Source organism: Erythranthe guttata, chromosome 8 (assembly GCF_056151865.1).
Source record: "Erythranthe guttata isolate IM_541 chromosome 8, IM_541, whole genome shotgun sequence".
Taxonomy (NCBI): Eukaryota; Viridiplantae; Streptophyta; class Magnoliopsida; order Lamiales; family Phrymaceae; genus Erythranthe; species Erythranthe guttata.
The window spans coordinates 6,988,254-7,003,871 of NC_142540.1; the positions used below are offsets into that span (position 1 = coordinate 6,988,254).

At 34.0% G+C, this 15,618-nt stretch overlaps 2 protein-coding genes across 2 annotated transcripts; both read right to left on the reverse strand.

Annotated features, from left to right (window-relative positions):
* Nucleotides 1-303: 303 nt before the first annotated feature.
* LOC148768416 (uncharacterized) lies at nt 304-1,710 on the reverse strand. Its single transcript, XM_088821195.1, has 2 exons — nt 1,612-1,710; nt 304-1,527 (listed from the first exon to the last, which is right to left on the reverse strand). Exons 1-2 carry the CDS (start codon nt 1,708-1,710, stop codon nt 517-519), a joined length of 1,110 nt encoding a protein of 369 aa, XP_088677321.1. The 3' UTR covers nt 304-516.
* A 5,842-nt stretch (nt 1,711-7,552) lies between these two features.
* Nucleotides 7,553-15,162, reverse strand: LOC105973160 (cysteine-rich receptor-like protein kinase 15). Its single transcript, XM_088821838.1, has 7 exons — nt 14,404-15,162; nt 9,398-9,538; nt 9,169-9,296; nt 8,863-9,073; nt 8,515-8,752; nt 8,294-8,444; nt 7,553-8,194 (listed from the first exon to the last, which is right to left on the reverse strand). The coding sequence occupies exons 1-7, from the start codon at nt 15,110-15,112 to the stop codon at nt 7,706-7,708; spliced, it is 2,067 nt and encodes a 688-aa protein (XP_088677964.1). The 5' UTR covers nt 15,113-15,162; the 3' UTR covers nt 7,553-7,705.
* Nucleotides 15,163-15,618: the final 456 nt, after the last annotated feature.

Genomic DNA, 15,618 nt, shown 5'->3' on the forward strand with positions numbered 1-15,618 from the left:
TTACATTGTCCTCAATGTAATTAACACGAAGTTTAAGGATAGAATACACCTGAAAAAGTCATTTTAGCTATGTCCGGGCTGCTCTTCCACCCTCGCCTTTATTATGCTTCAGTTGAGGTTCGCACGGCCATATGAGATTTTGAATTGTTTTCCGCACGGCCGTGCGAAACTTGAATTTTGGGCAGTAGCCTATTGTTTCTCGGACGGCCGTGCGAGAATTCAGTGTAAATTACGCACGGCCGCGCCCCTTCTCAATTTTGGGCAGTAGCCTCTCCGATTTTCCACACGGCCGTGCTGGATTCAAGCCCTTTTTTGTGCGGCCGTGTGAAGTGCAAAATTGCACTTTGACCCCTGAAAATAAAAGAATCGCTTATTTAATTAGCTTGCATGCTTATAAAATAAATAAATAAAATAAAACACGAAACATAAATAATAAAAAAAAAAAAACAAAAATCTCGGGTTGCCTCCCGAGAAGCGCTAAGTTTATAGTCTTCAGCCAGACTTTGTTCCTTCTCTTCAATTCCTTAGCTTTTGAACCCATCTCCTAACTTCCTTTTGGAGAAAGTCTTGAATAAATGGGTTGATCCGATTCTTCTTTCGACTGGTTCGCTTAGGAATGCCCTTTAATTTATTCTTCTTGATGTCATGAGGCTTGCCAACATCGTCTTTTATCACGGTGTTTTGAGTAGGTGTTGTAACCAACTCAACCTTTTTCTTTTGATCTCCTACATGCACATTAGTATCCACAAAAAAATTTAAATCATGTAATTTAACAGGAAAAAGTTTAGAATCACTTACCTCATCAAGAAGATAACATCCATTAGCCGTAATAGGCTTTTCATCCACCCGGTACACCTTGAAGATCACTGTTTCTTCCCCCACACTCATTCTTAGCTCTCTCTTTCCTACATCAATAATTGACCTACCGGTTGCTAAGAAGGGGCGTCCTAATATAAGGGGAATATTTTCATCTTCCTCTATGTCTAGTACTAGAAAATCGGCCGGGAGTATGAACTTATCTACCTTGACCAATACATCTTCAACTATACCTAAAGGGTGAGTAAAAGATCTATCGGCTAGCTGCAAGGTCACGGAAGTAGGCTTAATTTCTCCTAAATTCAATTTCTCATAAATTGATAAAGGCATTAAATTTACGCTCGCCCCTTGATCACACAACGCCCGCCCAAAATACCTAGTACCTATTGTGCATGGAATGGTACAACTGCCCGGATCTCTAAGCTTCGGTGGAATTTTATTTGCAAGGATAGCACTACTTTGCTCATTGAGGTCTATGATTGATGCACACTCCGGAAGCCTCATCTTTTTCGATACAAGTTCCTTTATAAACTTAACCCAATTCGGCATATGCTTAAGTGCCTCAACAAAAGGAATATTAACATGCAACTTTTTAAGATAATCCAAAAATAACTGAAATTGCATATCAAGCTTAGAGTTTTGAAAACGTTGAGGGAAAGGTACCTTGGGAGTAGGTTCACTTGCTGTGATCTTTGTGTTGCTTGGCCCGGCCTAGGTTTTTTCCTTGGGCTCCTCTACAATAGGCGGTGGTGCAACGGACTTTTTAGGAACTTGCCTCCCATTTCGCAAACTCACTACATTGCACTGCTCGATGTTGCTCTTTCGAGGATCTTCCGTATTCGACGTCAGTGCTCCCGACGGCCTCGCATTTAGTTGGGTTGCAAGTTGCCCCATCTATGTCTCCAAATTTCGAATGGAAGCTTGAGTTGATGTCATGAATTTTGCTAAGATGTCAGCGAGGTCAACTCCTTGGGTCGGAGTTTGAGGTGGATTTTGGAATCCGGGAGCTGGCCTTTGTCCTTGCTGATTTTCTCCCCATCCAAAGTTGGGGTGATCTTTCCATCCCGGATTATAAGTGTTGGAGTACGGGTTCCTCTGTAGTCGGTTGGTGTCATTGACATAATTTAGAGACTCCGTTTCTTCTAAGCACTGGCCGGGTCCTTGCATTGCATGGACTTGCTGAGTCTGCAAAGCTGCTACTTGCTTTGATAGCTTTTCTAACTGGGCGGTGATTGCGGTGACACCGTCTAATTCCAAAATTCCTCCCGTCTTGACTGCTCCGCTATTCGACCGATCCGATGCCCGCATGTATTTATTTCTAGCGATTCGCTCCAAGAGTTCGTATGCTTCGTCGTAAGTCAAACTCATGAACATGCCTCCAGCTGCAGAGTCGAGCACGGTCCTCGAGTTGTCCTGCAGTCCATCGTAAAATACTTGCAGTTGACGCCATTCTTGAAGTCCGTGATTCGGGCACCTCCTTACTAGCTGTTTGAACCGCTCCCACGTCTCGAATAATGCTTCCCCGGCTTCTTGTACGAAGTTTTGAATTTCTCTCCGGATTCTCTCAGTTTTCGTTGGGGAGTTGTATGTGTTCATGAAGAGTTGTGCTAGCTGGGCCCAAGACGAGATGGAGTGCGGTGCACGAGTTTGCAACCATTCTCGGGCTGCTCCTTGTAGGGAGTGCTTGAACAGGCGGAGTTGCAGTGCTTCGGGTGCTACTCCGTTCATCTTGTGGGAGTCACACGTTTCGAGAAAATTGACCAAGTGGAGGTGTGGGTCTTCATGAGTCAGTCCGCTGAATAACCCATTGTTTTGGAGCATCGTGAGGAGTCCTGCTCGAATCTCGAAATTGTTGGCTTCAATGGGGGGCTGCTGGATGCTTGATTGAAACCCATTAAGTGTTGGGACGGTGTACTCATGTAGAGCTCGTTGACGCTGTGGCGGATTAATTAGTTGGTGTTGCTCTTGCTCATTGACGACTTCCCCAACCGCAATCGGTATGCGCCCTTGGTCATCTTCCCTACGATTGATCTCTTCTTCCATCGTCGCGGGAGCGTTTTGAGCTAACCGTTGATTTCTCCTGGCTTGCTTAAACGTTCGCTCAATTTCGGGGTCGAGAGGTAGCAAGCTCGTGTCGTGTCCTCTTCGCATAAGAAGTACCTAAAATAAAATTTAAAATAATTAAATAAAATAAAAAAAAATTGGCTGAAGTAAGAAAAATTGCTCAAATTTAATATTAGGATAAATAAATAATTTAGCCTTATTCCCCGGCAACGGCGCCAAAAACTTGTTGGGTGCTAAATACCAACACGCAAGTGTACGTATCGCAAACAAGTAGTAAAAGTGGACTCGTGAGAGTCGGATGTCGATCCCACAGGGAATACGCAAATTATCTAATCCTAAGTACCAAATTCTAACAATTAAGATTTTTATCCAGCCTACGCAAGTTTGTCAAATAAAATCAATCAAACAATTAAACTAATTATAAAAGCAATTAAACACGAGAAAATATCAATAAAAACGGACCTAGGATTTTATCTTCCCCCTATGCAAGAATCGCTCACCCGAAACCCCTCAATTATGAAATATATGATTCATGATTATTAACCCGAGACACTAATTTACTCATAACCCGTTGTCGCGTGTATTATGAGTCTATTATTCATAAAAGATTCACTATATGTGTATGCAAACCAATTATAAATAAAGCATTAACTAACAAGTCTCGTAAATGGCTACCTAAGGTGATATATGTATGTCTACGACACCACATGCAATTGACACACTCATCCGGTGAAAACTACTCGAAGGTTCTTATACTTACCGCCTAATTATCAAAATAGCTTTGTCGAGTCAATCCCAATAATCACAGATAAAACACATAAATTGATCAAGTTCATGCACTAACAATCATAACAAGTATAAGAAATAATCATAAAATCATACTTGCATAATATCAAGAAAACGGGTTCACATTCCCCACATAGGGTTCCAACAAAATTCTAGATTAAAAACTTAGCTACTCATGTTCTCTACGAAAAACATAATAATAACATAAAAAGAATAGATTAAGAAAAGATAGATAAAAGAAGAATTGTGATTAAGAGTTGTCAATTCTCCGTCTTCGATTCTTCGTTCTCTCGCTCCTCTCGCTCCAAGGTTGTGTCAAAAGTCCTCTAATTCGTGCTTGGTTTGGGCTTAAATAGATGTCCCCACTTGGTAGATGATTTTAGGTTTCCTTGTGTGATGAAAAGTCCAAAATTGTCTCCAGCGTGTTTTGGCACGGCCGCGCGAAAATCAGTGCAATTCTCGCACGGCCGCGCGAGAATCGCTGAACCTTCTGCCCAATTTCTGCATTTGGCACGGCCGTCCCATTTTTAGGTGTAAAATTGGGACGACCGTCCCGTTCCAAGTTCTTCAGATTTTTGATTATTTCACTTTTGGCCCATATTTTCTCCAAAATTGCAGTTTTGACCCCAAACTTTTCCAATTCTTCAATTTATACCTAAAATACAATAAATCAACTTTTTAAGCACCAATTATCGTTAAATCACACCAAAAGCACAAATAAAGAGGTACGATAAAGTGTAAAAATATACACTTAACAGTGGTGGTAACTGGTAATGGTGCAGTGGGTGGGTCGCTGGTCATAGCCGGTGCGGTGAAAGTCTCACTCGTTGGGAGTCGTGATATTTCTTTTTTTTTTTTTTTTGATTTTTGGTCTTGAACAAATTAAAAATAAGATTTATTTGTATTTGAGTATTATTTGTGGATAAGGGTATATTTGTCATCTTTGGTCTTGATGTAATAAAATTAGATTAATTTGCGGGCTTGAACTAATAAACTCCTTTATGTGGTTTTGAACTAATAAAAAAATGGGCTCGCATATAACGGCCGCCTTTCACAATTTGTGTAAAAAGCAAGCAAGGACAAATTATGTTTATTTGATAGTAATAAATGATTATTCACGAAGGAAAGAAAATAATTATTTAAATAAATGATAGTAAAAATTGTAATAAAAAAAATCTATTAAATAATAATAAAGTTACATTACTATTACATTATTTTATTTTAGCACATATATTTTCCATCCTACAATATATATGTCCATATATAAAATTTATGTTAAACATCAAATAGTACATATATAACTAGGGATGTGCATAGATCGGTTTTAACCACCAACCAACCCATTTTCGACCCATAATTTGTGATGGATAATCAACCATCAACCGACCCATTTAAGTTGGGTCAATAATATCAACCAACCCATGCATAGTTGGGTCGATAATGGTTTCTAATATGCTAAAAAATTGGTAAGTCGGGTAATATCGGCCAACCAACTTTATTTATTAATTTATTATTTATTAAATTTAATTAAAATATTTAATATTTTTACTTTTGAAATTTCTATTTTATATCACATTTATTAAATTGTCTAATATTGACCAAAATCCTAAAAGCAATAAATCTAACATAATTATCTAATGTGAACTATTTTAATTTTAAAACATAGCCTATAAATATTTGGACGATTATTATTTGTTAAAATATTTATGTTTAATTGCAATATATATATGCCCGTAATGTTTTGAATCTTTTATTTGAATATTGTTGAATTAGTCACATTTAATTTATAAAAGATATAGCGTTGTAACAACTAATAAAATATTAAAAAAAATTAAAAAAATATTTAGATGGATGACCCATCAACCAAACCACCAACCAACCCACCAAATTGGTTTTCAACCATCACCCAACCCATGTAAAATGGGTCGATAACGGTTTTCAATATTTACCAAAGTTGGTTGGATGAGTTGGGTTGGTTTTCTGCCTGGTTTTTAACCAAACCAACCAACGCACAACCCGATATTTAACAAAGGGGACGGCTAGTTCAAATACCAATTGTTTCTCACTTCAATACCATCTAAATTAAACCCTTAATGAAAAACAATACCAAATACATAAAACAATATTTTTCTTTCTTTGATACCACACACACAAACCTCTCAAAGTTCTCTGTTTCTTTCTCACAAACCCTCCCTCCCACTCATGTTTCTCCTCCTCCATCTTCTTCTTCTCGTTCTTTTTTTTTTCTTCCTCCTCCTCCTCCTCCTCCTCCTCCTCCTCCTCCTCCTCCTCCTTCTCATTCTTTTTTTTCTTCCTCATCGTTATTCTTCTTATTCTTCTTCCTCATCGTTATTCTTCTTATTCTTTTTCCTCATCGTTATTCTTCTTATTCTTCTATTCTTCTTCTTCTTCTTCTTCTTCTTCTTCTTCTTCATCGTTATTCTTCTTATTCTTCTTCTTCTTCATCGTTATTCTTCTTCTTCTTCTTCTTCTTCATCTTTATTCTTATAATTATATGAAATTATATTACATGATGAGATCGACAATGCTTAAAAACAATGTAAATACAATAATAAAAAGATTAGAGTGAAATATGTATGAAGTTTTTCATTTATGGAATCTCACAGGGAATCCATAAATTTGTAAAGAGGTTGATGTGTGATGATGAACGGGAGGTTTTTTATATTGAGAATTGAGATGAGATCGTGTTCTTGTAGAGGTTTATGAAGATCGTGGGTGTCATATGAATTAGATATATGGAGCAGTTAAAGAAAGATCGTGATAATTTTACACTTTCTTGTGCTTTTTTTTTTTTTTTTTTTTTTTTTTTATTTACATTAATATATTTATAATGTAGTTATTCAATTTATTGGTGACCATGAAATAAGGAAGTTTGTTTTTGTATTTCATCGTGTATTCAATTTTTTGACAAAGTGGACGGTTATATTTTAATTTTTATTTATTCACAAAATCGTATGAAAAAAAGTTAAAATAAAAACTATTAAAATAGAAAATTACTAAACTGTCCATAGGTTTAGGTTTAGGTTATAGGTCAAAATATCTTCCTTTTATATATAAGATTATTAAATGTTTAATTAAGCAAATAAATAAGGGGTTTGACTAATAGAGTAAAAGGAGTTGGATCCTCCCTTATTACACCCAACTAGCATTTTTTTTCCATGCGATATTATTAAAAAGTGAAAAAAATAATCAATTTAATACATAATAAGAAAATACAGTACATAGTAAAATTTAATAATGTAGTATTATTCATATTATATATAAATTAGTTTTTTTTAAAATATTGCATATTAAGATTTATAATCCAAATATATATATTAAGATTAACAAATCGAATTTCTATCTTTATCTCTTAAGATTTGAGATATATTGATGAAAAATAGGAGATTGATAATTGTTGAAAAATATAGTAAGAAAATTAATAGAAAAAAATATTAAAAATAAATAATTACAGAAACACCATTAGGGTTTTTTAGGGCGCCCAGCGTTTCTTTCTTTTATATATAAGGTGTGTTGGGGGTTTCACTAATCATCCAATATCTATAAATTAATACAGTCAGGACTAGGTAAATTCTATTAATTTAGCGAATTATTAAGTGATCGAGTTAACAATTTAACACGTTTTCATCGAATCGAGACCAAGAGAAACTATTATATAAGCAATATTATTAATTTATCGAAATTCTACTGTAATACATATCTATAAATTGTACAATAGAAAAGTTCTAATATGTTCTTTGAAATGTATTCATAAGTTAAAATTAGATAAACATTGAAAAATGTCTTGAAATTTTATCTACACTTCCAATTTTTTTAGTGCAAATGTTGTTTGAAAAAAAATCGAATCAAATATTGAAAATCAAAATGAGATAAAAAAATATCTTATCATTTGAAAATTTTGAATATACAATCGGTGAAAAGTAAATGGTTACCACATGCTCTCTGCATATACAAATCTCAATTTAAAAGAAACACAAACATATAAACAATCTTCTATAACTGGTTCATTATCACAACTTTATTTCATAAATATTAACGCACAACACATAGGGGAAAAAAAAAACAACAATTTAATTGTAGCCAATATACATAGTTTTAAAAATATAACCAGCACAACACAAACACTTATTTGCAAATTACCGGGATATAAATCAGTGGATGTCACATCATTTATAGACAAGCCTTCAGAAATCGTCGTTCTGGTCTTAAATCCTTTGCCAGCATCCGACGAGTTCGAATCATCATAGTTATGAGAGAGTGAAGTGTCTTGGCCGAAAATACTAGCCATAAAAAATGCTGGTTCCGAAGGTACAGGCATGGTCATGGTGGAGCTGCTCAACATTATAAGAATCGAAGCCATTGTTGGTCTTTTGGCAGCATTTTCTTGAACACACAACAACCCAATATGAATGCACTTTATCATGTCCTGTAACGAACCCGTGCCAGCTGCTCTCAAGACAGGATCTATCATATTCTCAGTCGTTCCTTCGCGCCAATTCTTCCATGTCTACAAATATATATGTATTTCATACGTATATGCACGCCATTTTGATCAGATTAATATTTGGCTTTAAAATATAAGCCATCTAAGTAATTAATTACTTACAAAAGTCAAAAGATCCTCCACATTGTCCCCGATCCTGATAGACCTATTTTTTTGACCGCTCATGATTTCCAGGACTAAAACTCCGAAACTAAACACATCCGACTTAACAGAGAAATGCCCGTGCATTGCATATTCAGGCGACATATATCCACTGCAACAACATATAAATATTTTATCAGCTTAGATTCTAATTCCAGCATATAATAAAAGACATTACTTACTAAGTTCCGACAATCTTGCTTGTATTTCCTTGAGTTTCATCTTGTTCGAATAATCTCGCCATGCCAAAATCTGCAATTTTAGGATTCATCTCTCTATCTAAAAGTACATTAGTTGGTTTGAGATCACGGTGAATGATCCTCAATTGAGAATCCTCATGCAAGTACACAAGTCCCCTTGCGACACCCCCTATGATCTTGTAGCGTTTATCCCAATCCAAACACGAGCGCTTTGTTGGGTCTATATGTTCAATTAAATAAGGTTAAATCAAATTAGTTACTTTTAAATTGAGCAATAAACTTTTACCAATATATTTATTATTTTATAAAATTATTAAGATGAAATATTACCTGACATACAGAGATCAAGGCTTCCATTCCTAACAAATTCATACACGAGAAGCTTTTCCGTTCCTTGTATAGAGAAACCCATGAGTCTAACCAGATTCCGGTGTTGAAGTTTAGCAAGTAATAAGATCTCATTCTTAAATTCTACATCACCCTGTCCTGAATTCTTAGACAATCTTTTGACCGCTATTTCTTGATCATTAGGGAGTTTTCCCTTAAATTAAATTATAAAAATTATTAGATTTTGTATAGTTTTTAGTTACAATCAACGTTTGTGCTTATCCAGAATGAACTCGTATATCAAATTACCTTATAAACAGCACCAAATCCACCTTGCCCAAGCTTGTTATCATCAGAGAAATCATTTGTTGCTGCTTTGATTGTGCTATAACCATATTGTAGAGATTCAACTGTAGTAATGTCGTCTACAACTTCATCTACTGTTAAAAATAAAGAAATTATACTTGAATACGTGGAGCAATTATATAGTAAATAAAATCACGGATTTCAAGAATAAGATTTCTTACAGATTTCTTACTCTCAGGATTTTTGATTGGTCTACGTTTTATCTTTTTTCTTAAACAGATGCCAACTAAAGCAACTATAACTATCACACACGCAGCAATTGAAACCGCAATAATAACGACAGTTCGAGCTGATGAATTGTCATCTTTTTTTCCTGCAAAATTTGAAAGAACTTGTCAATTATTTTAACACTAAAATAGTTAGGCCTCCTCTGGTTGATAAGATTAGCCATTATTAGTTACATAATTAGACCTTATTAGATGTTTTGTTAGTCCAGTAATTTTTCAAGTGCGCCCACAATTTTGGAAAATATGGCACTAATCTTAGCTAATTGGGCAATTACTTATTGGAACAGTCGAACAATATAATTGACGTGACGTAAGATTAATTAAGGTTATTAACTAAGGCCGGTTTGGTTGATGAGAGTAGCCAAGATTAACTAAATAGTAAAGTTTAATTTGATATTCGGATAAAATAATTGTGCTATGATAAGATGCATTAGTGACAAAATTGACTTTAGAGTTTTCCTCTCTCCTTCACAATGACATATATTCCATGAAGTTAAAAAATAACTTAAAACAAAATATAAAAAACATAAAATTTAAACATTGGACTTTTGAAAAAACAAATCTTAAAATATAAGTAAAAAGTCGAAAAAAAAAAACTTGTAAAAAATTAAGAAGGAATAGATTGAAAACATTTAAAATTAAATAAATTATAATAAATTAAGAAATAATAGAAAATAAAAATTATTATAAATAGTTAATAAAGAATTAAAAAATATAAGTTAGTAAAAGAATATAAAAGTACAAAGTAATTAAAAAAGTCAAAATTAAAAAATTAAAACATTGAAAAATATAACTAAATAAAATAATTTTAGAAAAAAACAATTATGTAAGATAAAAAAAAAGGGTAATTGGGTCATTTAAATTAAATTGGGGAATGTAAAGGAAACCAAATACCACTATTAATATGGGGTATTAATATGGGGGAGAAGATAAAAAATCCAAAATTTATTTAAAAGCAACCTTACAAATTAGTAGTCATAATTAATTGATAGTGAAAATTAGACTAATTATATAGGGCGAACGGCAAAAACACCCATCACAAAGGACTTAAATGCACATTGGTTCAAAAAAAATAGTCATTCAAATAAACACATCTCCATGTCTTTAGTTTAAAATACCCCCATAATATAATTCTTATCAATTCCATCATTTATGTTCTAACTTCCTTAATATTACACATTGACCTCGGATTTAAACAAATTATCACATTAACCCCCAATATAATAATTTTTAGAAAAATATTTATTTTTCAGAAAATAATTTTTTTTCTGAAAAAAAAAATTCCGGCCAGATCCCGGCGTTGATTTTTTTTTTTATTTTTTTTCTTTTTTTTTTTGAAAACTTTTTTTTGCTAAATCTTTTTTCCGGCCGGTCTCTGGCATTGACTTTTTCTTTTTTTATTCTTTTTTCTTAGAAGAAAATATTTTAATTAATATTACTGTCTTGGCTGCTAAATTACTATCTTGGACAGTAATATTATTGTTTTGCACAGTAATATTATGACTAATACATTTCCGAACAGTAATATTACTGTCCCAAACAGTAATATTATTGTATGAGACATTAATTTAGCAGCCAAGACAGTAATATTAATTAAAATAATCTTTTTTTTTAAAACAAAATTTCAAAAAAAAATCAATTAACAGTTAAATTACAGTCTCCGACAGTTAAATAACTGTTGGAGACAATAATTTAGCAACGAAGACAGTAATATTAATTAAAATATTTTTTTAAGAAAAAAAAAAGATAATTAATAGTTAAATTACTGTCTCTGACACTTAAATAACTGCTGGAGACAGTAATTTAGCAGCCAATACAGTAATATTAATTAAAATATTCTTTTAAGAAAAAAAAAATCAATTAACAGTTAAATTACTGTCTCCGACAGTTAAAGAACTGTTGGAGACAGTAATTTAGGAGCCAAGACAGTAATATTAATTAAAATATTTTTTTAAGAAAAAAAAAAGTCAATTAACTGTTAAATTACTGTCTCCGACAGTTAAATAATAGCTGGAGACAGTTATTTAGGAGCCAAGACAGTAATATTAATTAAAAAAAATTAAGAAAAAAAGAAGTCAATTAACAGTTAAATTACTGTCTCCGACAGTTAAATAACTACTGGAGACAGTAATTTAGCAGTCAAGACAATAATATTAATTAAAATGTTTTTTTAAGAAAAAAAATTTATAAAAAATAAAAAAATAAAAATAAAGTCAATGCCGGAGATGCCGGTCTCCGGCGGTCAACGGCGGCTGACCGGCGGTCTCCGATGGTGGCGTGTCAAAATTGAAATTAGGGTTAAAATTGGTTAATTGGTGAAATTGGGCTAAATTGGGATGTAAATCATGAAACTGGCGTTGAATTGGGTGTCAACGAATTGAGGGTAATTTTTGTATATAATAAAGGATTTTCCTTATTTGGATATAAGTTTGAATGAACTAGATTTATTTGAAAGATATAAAAATTGAATGTCCCTCTTTTAATTAAGTGCCCTTGTCATGAACTTTTTTGAGATTAACCCAATTATATATTGACAACTAAAAGAGGTCTAGAGATTTAAATATCTTATCTCATAAACCAAATTACATGTGCCCCCATTTTTGGAAAATATGGATATATTCTTAACTAAACCAAATTACATGTGCCCTCATTTTTGGAAAATATGGATATATTCTTAACTAATTGAGCGATTACTTAGTGGGCCTATCTAAACTAGGGGTTGTCTAGGGTCCGAGAGGAGTAGTACTACTCGGAACCAAACGACTGAAAATCAACTAATAAAAATGTGACACGTATGATTTGTACGTACCCTATAAAAAAAGTGCGATACCTACCTTATAAGTGAAATTACATAAAAACTCCTATAACTAAAACTTAAGTGACAATTAATAGTAATTAATAATTAGGGCCATGACAAGGGGCTTAAATGTACATTGGTCCACATAAACAACAATCTTTCAAATAAACCCATCACCATGTATATACTCTAAAATACCCTCCATAATATATTTTTTATCAATTTCATCCATTATACTCTAACTTCCTTAATATTACACATTGACCCAGAATTTAAACAAATATATCACATTAACCCCCATTTTAATAATTTTTTGAAAAAATATTTTTTTTTAGAAAATAAATTTTTTTCAGAAATTTTTTTTCCTGCCAGATTCCTGCGTTGACCGGGCGGGCGGTGTCCAGCGTTGACTTTTTTTTTTTTAAACTTTTTTTTTCTGAATTTTTTTTTCCGACCAGTCAACCTCAGTTGACCGCCGCTTTCCGGCGTTGATTTTTTAGAAAAAAAAAAAATTTAAAATAAAAAAAATCAAAGCCGGAGACCATGCGATTGAGCTAACGGAAAAAAAATTCAGACAAAAAAAAAAGTTTTGGAAAAAAAAGAGTCAACGCCGGAGACCGTGGGTCTCTGGCGGTCTCCGGTGGTGGCGAGTCAAAATTGGGGTTAAAATTGAAATTATGGTCAAAAATTGGTTAATTGGTGAAATTGTGCTAAATTAGTTAGTCGAGGTATGATCGTGAAATTTTATTTTATTTGGGGGGCAAAGAGCAAAAATGACCAAAGTTAGGGGCAAAGTACAGTTAACCCTATTTTTAATTCTCTGGTTTAATAATGTAAGGTTAATAAAATAATTTTACATGAAGTACGATGGAGTACGACCTTTGTACGATCTATTTTTACTGGGTTCGTACTTTAATTTATAAATTTATAGGTTCGTACTGGATCGTACTAATTCGTACTTTAAATCAACGACTATAAATTTTTACTAAATATTTTCTAAGCACCAGATTACATCGTTTGGGTCCGAGTAGTACAACCCCTATCGGACCCTAGACAACCCCATCTAACTATATAATTTATTTTTCTTAAGTTATTAATTGGCCGCGGCTATTTGCAATACTAGTTCCATTTAGTTTAAGATCAAATTAAAAAAAATCAATGTACTAATATCCCTATTTTTTTTAAAAAACAAAAACTAAATTATGCAATACCATAAACTTAAAAACCAAAAAACCATAAAACCACAAGACCAATCTTCATCTTTTTTATCTTTCAAAACCCACAAAAATATCTCTCCTCATCTTCCATAAATCCACAAAACTTCAACATTCAAAATCCTCAAAAATCAACAAACATTACAAAGAGGGAAATTATGGAGTCAAGATACATCACAATGGAAGATTTTACGGTAAAAAAACTCAAAGAGGTGTGCATTTACATGTTTTATCAGATACTTTATCGTTTTTCAAGAAACAAATGCGCACAGATGCAAATCGACATTTACAGGTCAAAGTTTGTACCCAAAACTGGACATTAAGATGTAGAAAAAATCCGAACAGACAAAATTCAACATTTACATGGCAAATTTTGTACCCAAAACTCGACATTAAGATGTCGAAAAAATCCGTGCAAACACACTTTGACATTTACATGTCGAATTTTGTACCGAAAACTCGACATGTAAATGACGAATCGTGTCTGTGCATATTTGATTTTTGAAAAACGATGCCTAGCTAATAAAACACATAAATGCATATTTTTTAGGTTCTTCCACCATAGAATCTTCATTTTTTATGCTTTTTGACTCTATTTTCCATCGTTGAATTTTGAAGGTTTTGAATGCTTAGATTTTGTGGGCTTATAGAAAAGGAAGGAGGTATATTTTTGTGGGTTTTGAAAGATGGAGAAGACGAAAATTTGGTCCTGTGATTTTGTTGTTAATTTTTTATGCATGGTTTTTAAGTTTCTCGTATTGCATCCATTTGGTTTTTATTAATGTTTTTTAAGAAATAGGAATAGTATAGTATTTGTACATAGATATTTTTAATTTAGTGTTGCAACTAATAAAACTAGTAAATAAAACTGGTATTGCAAGTAGACGCGGCCTATTTAATTTTGTTAACTAAATATTATCTTCGGAAGCAATTAAAATACCTGATGGTGGTGGTGGTGGTGATGACCGCAATATTGGAGACCCGGGTACCGGCACGGTCATGGGCGCGGGCGGGGGTAGAGCCACACGCTCTAGTTGTTGAAGCACAGTTTCATTAAAAAATGGAAAAGTCTCATAACGAAAATAGCAGCTTTGCAAGAAGACTCTACCATCTACCTTATTGTCACAACATTCTGGTATATCCGCTTCAGCGGTTAATAAGCAAATGTTGCAATCCTTCTGAGACAAATCCGGGCTGCATTGAACCAGTGCATAAATTGTCTGAAAATCAGGGGCGGTGATATTCCCAGCAGCGACCTTCCTCGTGTCGCTGCCAGCCGCCGCCTTGATCCGAAGACCGTCGATAAGCTTTCTCAGGTCTTCTTTGAACCGATCGGGACTCGTAGCGTTTTTCAAACTCCGCCACCATAGGCCCGGGTGCGTCGCCAGAACTCCAAACATCGTCTCGTTCGAGTACCGCAACACACAGCCTTCGTCCCACTCAAAGGCCTGCTTATAATTAGGGCACGATGTTAGAATCCTGGGGGTGATATCCCGGAGACATCTGCGGCACTCGTCGAGCTCGACGTCGGCACCGCAGAGCACGGCGGCGTTGGCTCTATCGGGATATTGCCCGACGGAGGCGTTGTAGAAACCGCTGCTGCTAAGGCCTGTGGGGAGAGATGAAAGGACGGCGTTGAGATTTGACATGTACGTGCTGGTAGTGGTGTAGTTGCCATTGTTTAGGCACGTGGATTGGATAGAGGTTAACAAGTTTGCCAGAATGAGGAATCCGAAAATTAGAGACATTTTTTGATAGAGAGATTTGGAAAAATTGTTGCAATGTGCTATATTAATTGAATATAATTCAATGGCTAAATAGCTCTTCTTGTTTGACAATTTTCATCTCTCTATTCCCTAAGCTTTCCTGTGGATAACTGATCAAAAGAATTAAATATATATCCTTTGACTAGTTATTACTAATTAATAGTCTAAACCATTTATAAAGCCAAGTTTAGAGAAACAAGTGGTATGAGTGCTACTAAATTAGAGTAAAGTTGATCATAATACGTGTCTTGAATGTCAAAAAGGACTCTCGGCAAACGATACCTCCACTCTCGCATTGACAAAACACCAAAAGGACTCTCGGCAAACGATACCTCCACTCTCGCATTGACAAAAAAACATAAATAAATACGATATTTAGTGTGTTAGTA

Excerpts from the sequence above, each read along its gene's own strand:
- LOC148768416 (XM_088821195.1), bottom strand. The coding sequence starts at position 1,710 with ATGGGGCAACTTGCAACCCAACTAAATGCGAGGCCGTCGGGAGCACTG. Across the intron at positions 1,528-1,611 it reads ACATCGAGCAGTGCAATGTA|GCCGGGCCAAGCAACACAAA; the intron begins GTGAGTTTGCGA and ends GAAAAAACCTAG.
- LOC105973160 (XM_088821838.1), bottom strand. The coding sequence starts at position 15,112 with ATGTCAAATCTCAACGCCGTCCTTTCATCTCTCCCCACAGGCCTTAGC. Across the intron at positions 9,074-9,168 it reads GATTTGGTGCTGTTTATAAG|GGAAAACTCCCTAATGATCA; the intron begins GTAATTTGATAT and ends ATTTAATTTAAG. Across the intron at positions 8,445-8,514 it reads AGCAAGATTGTCGGAACTTA|TGGATATATGTCGCCTGAAT; the intron begins GTAAGTAATGTC and ends ATGTTGTTGCAG.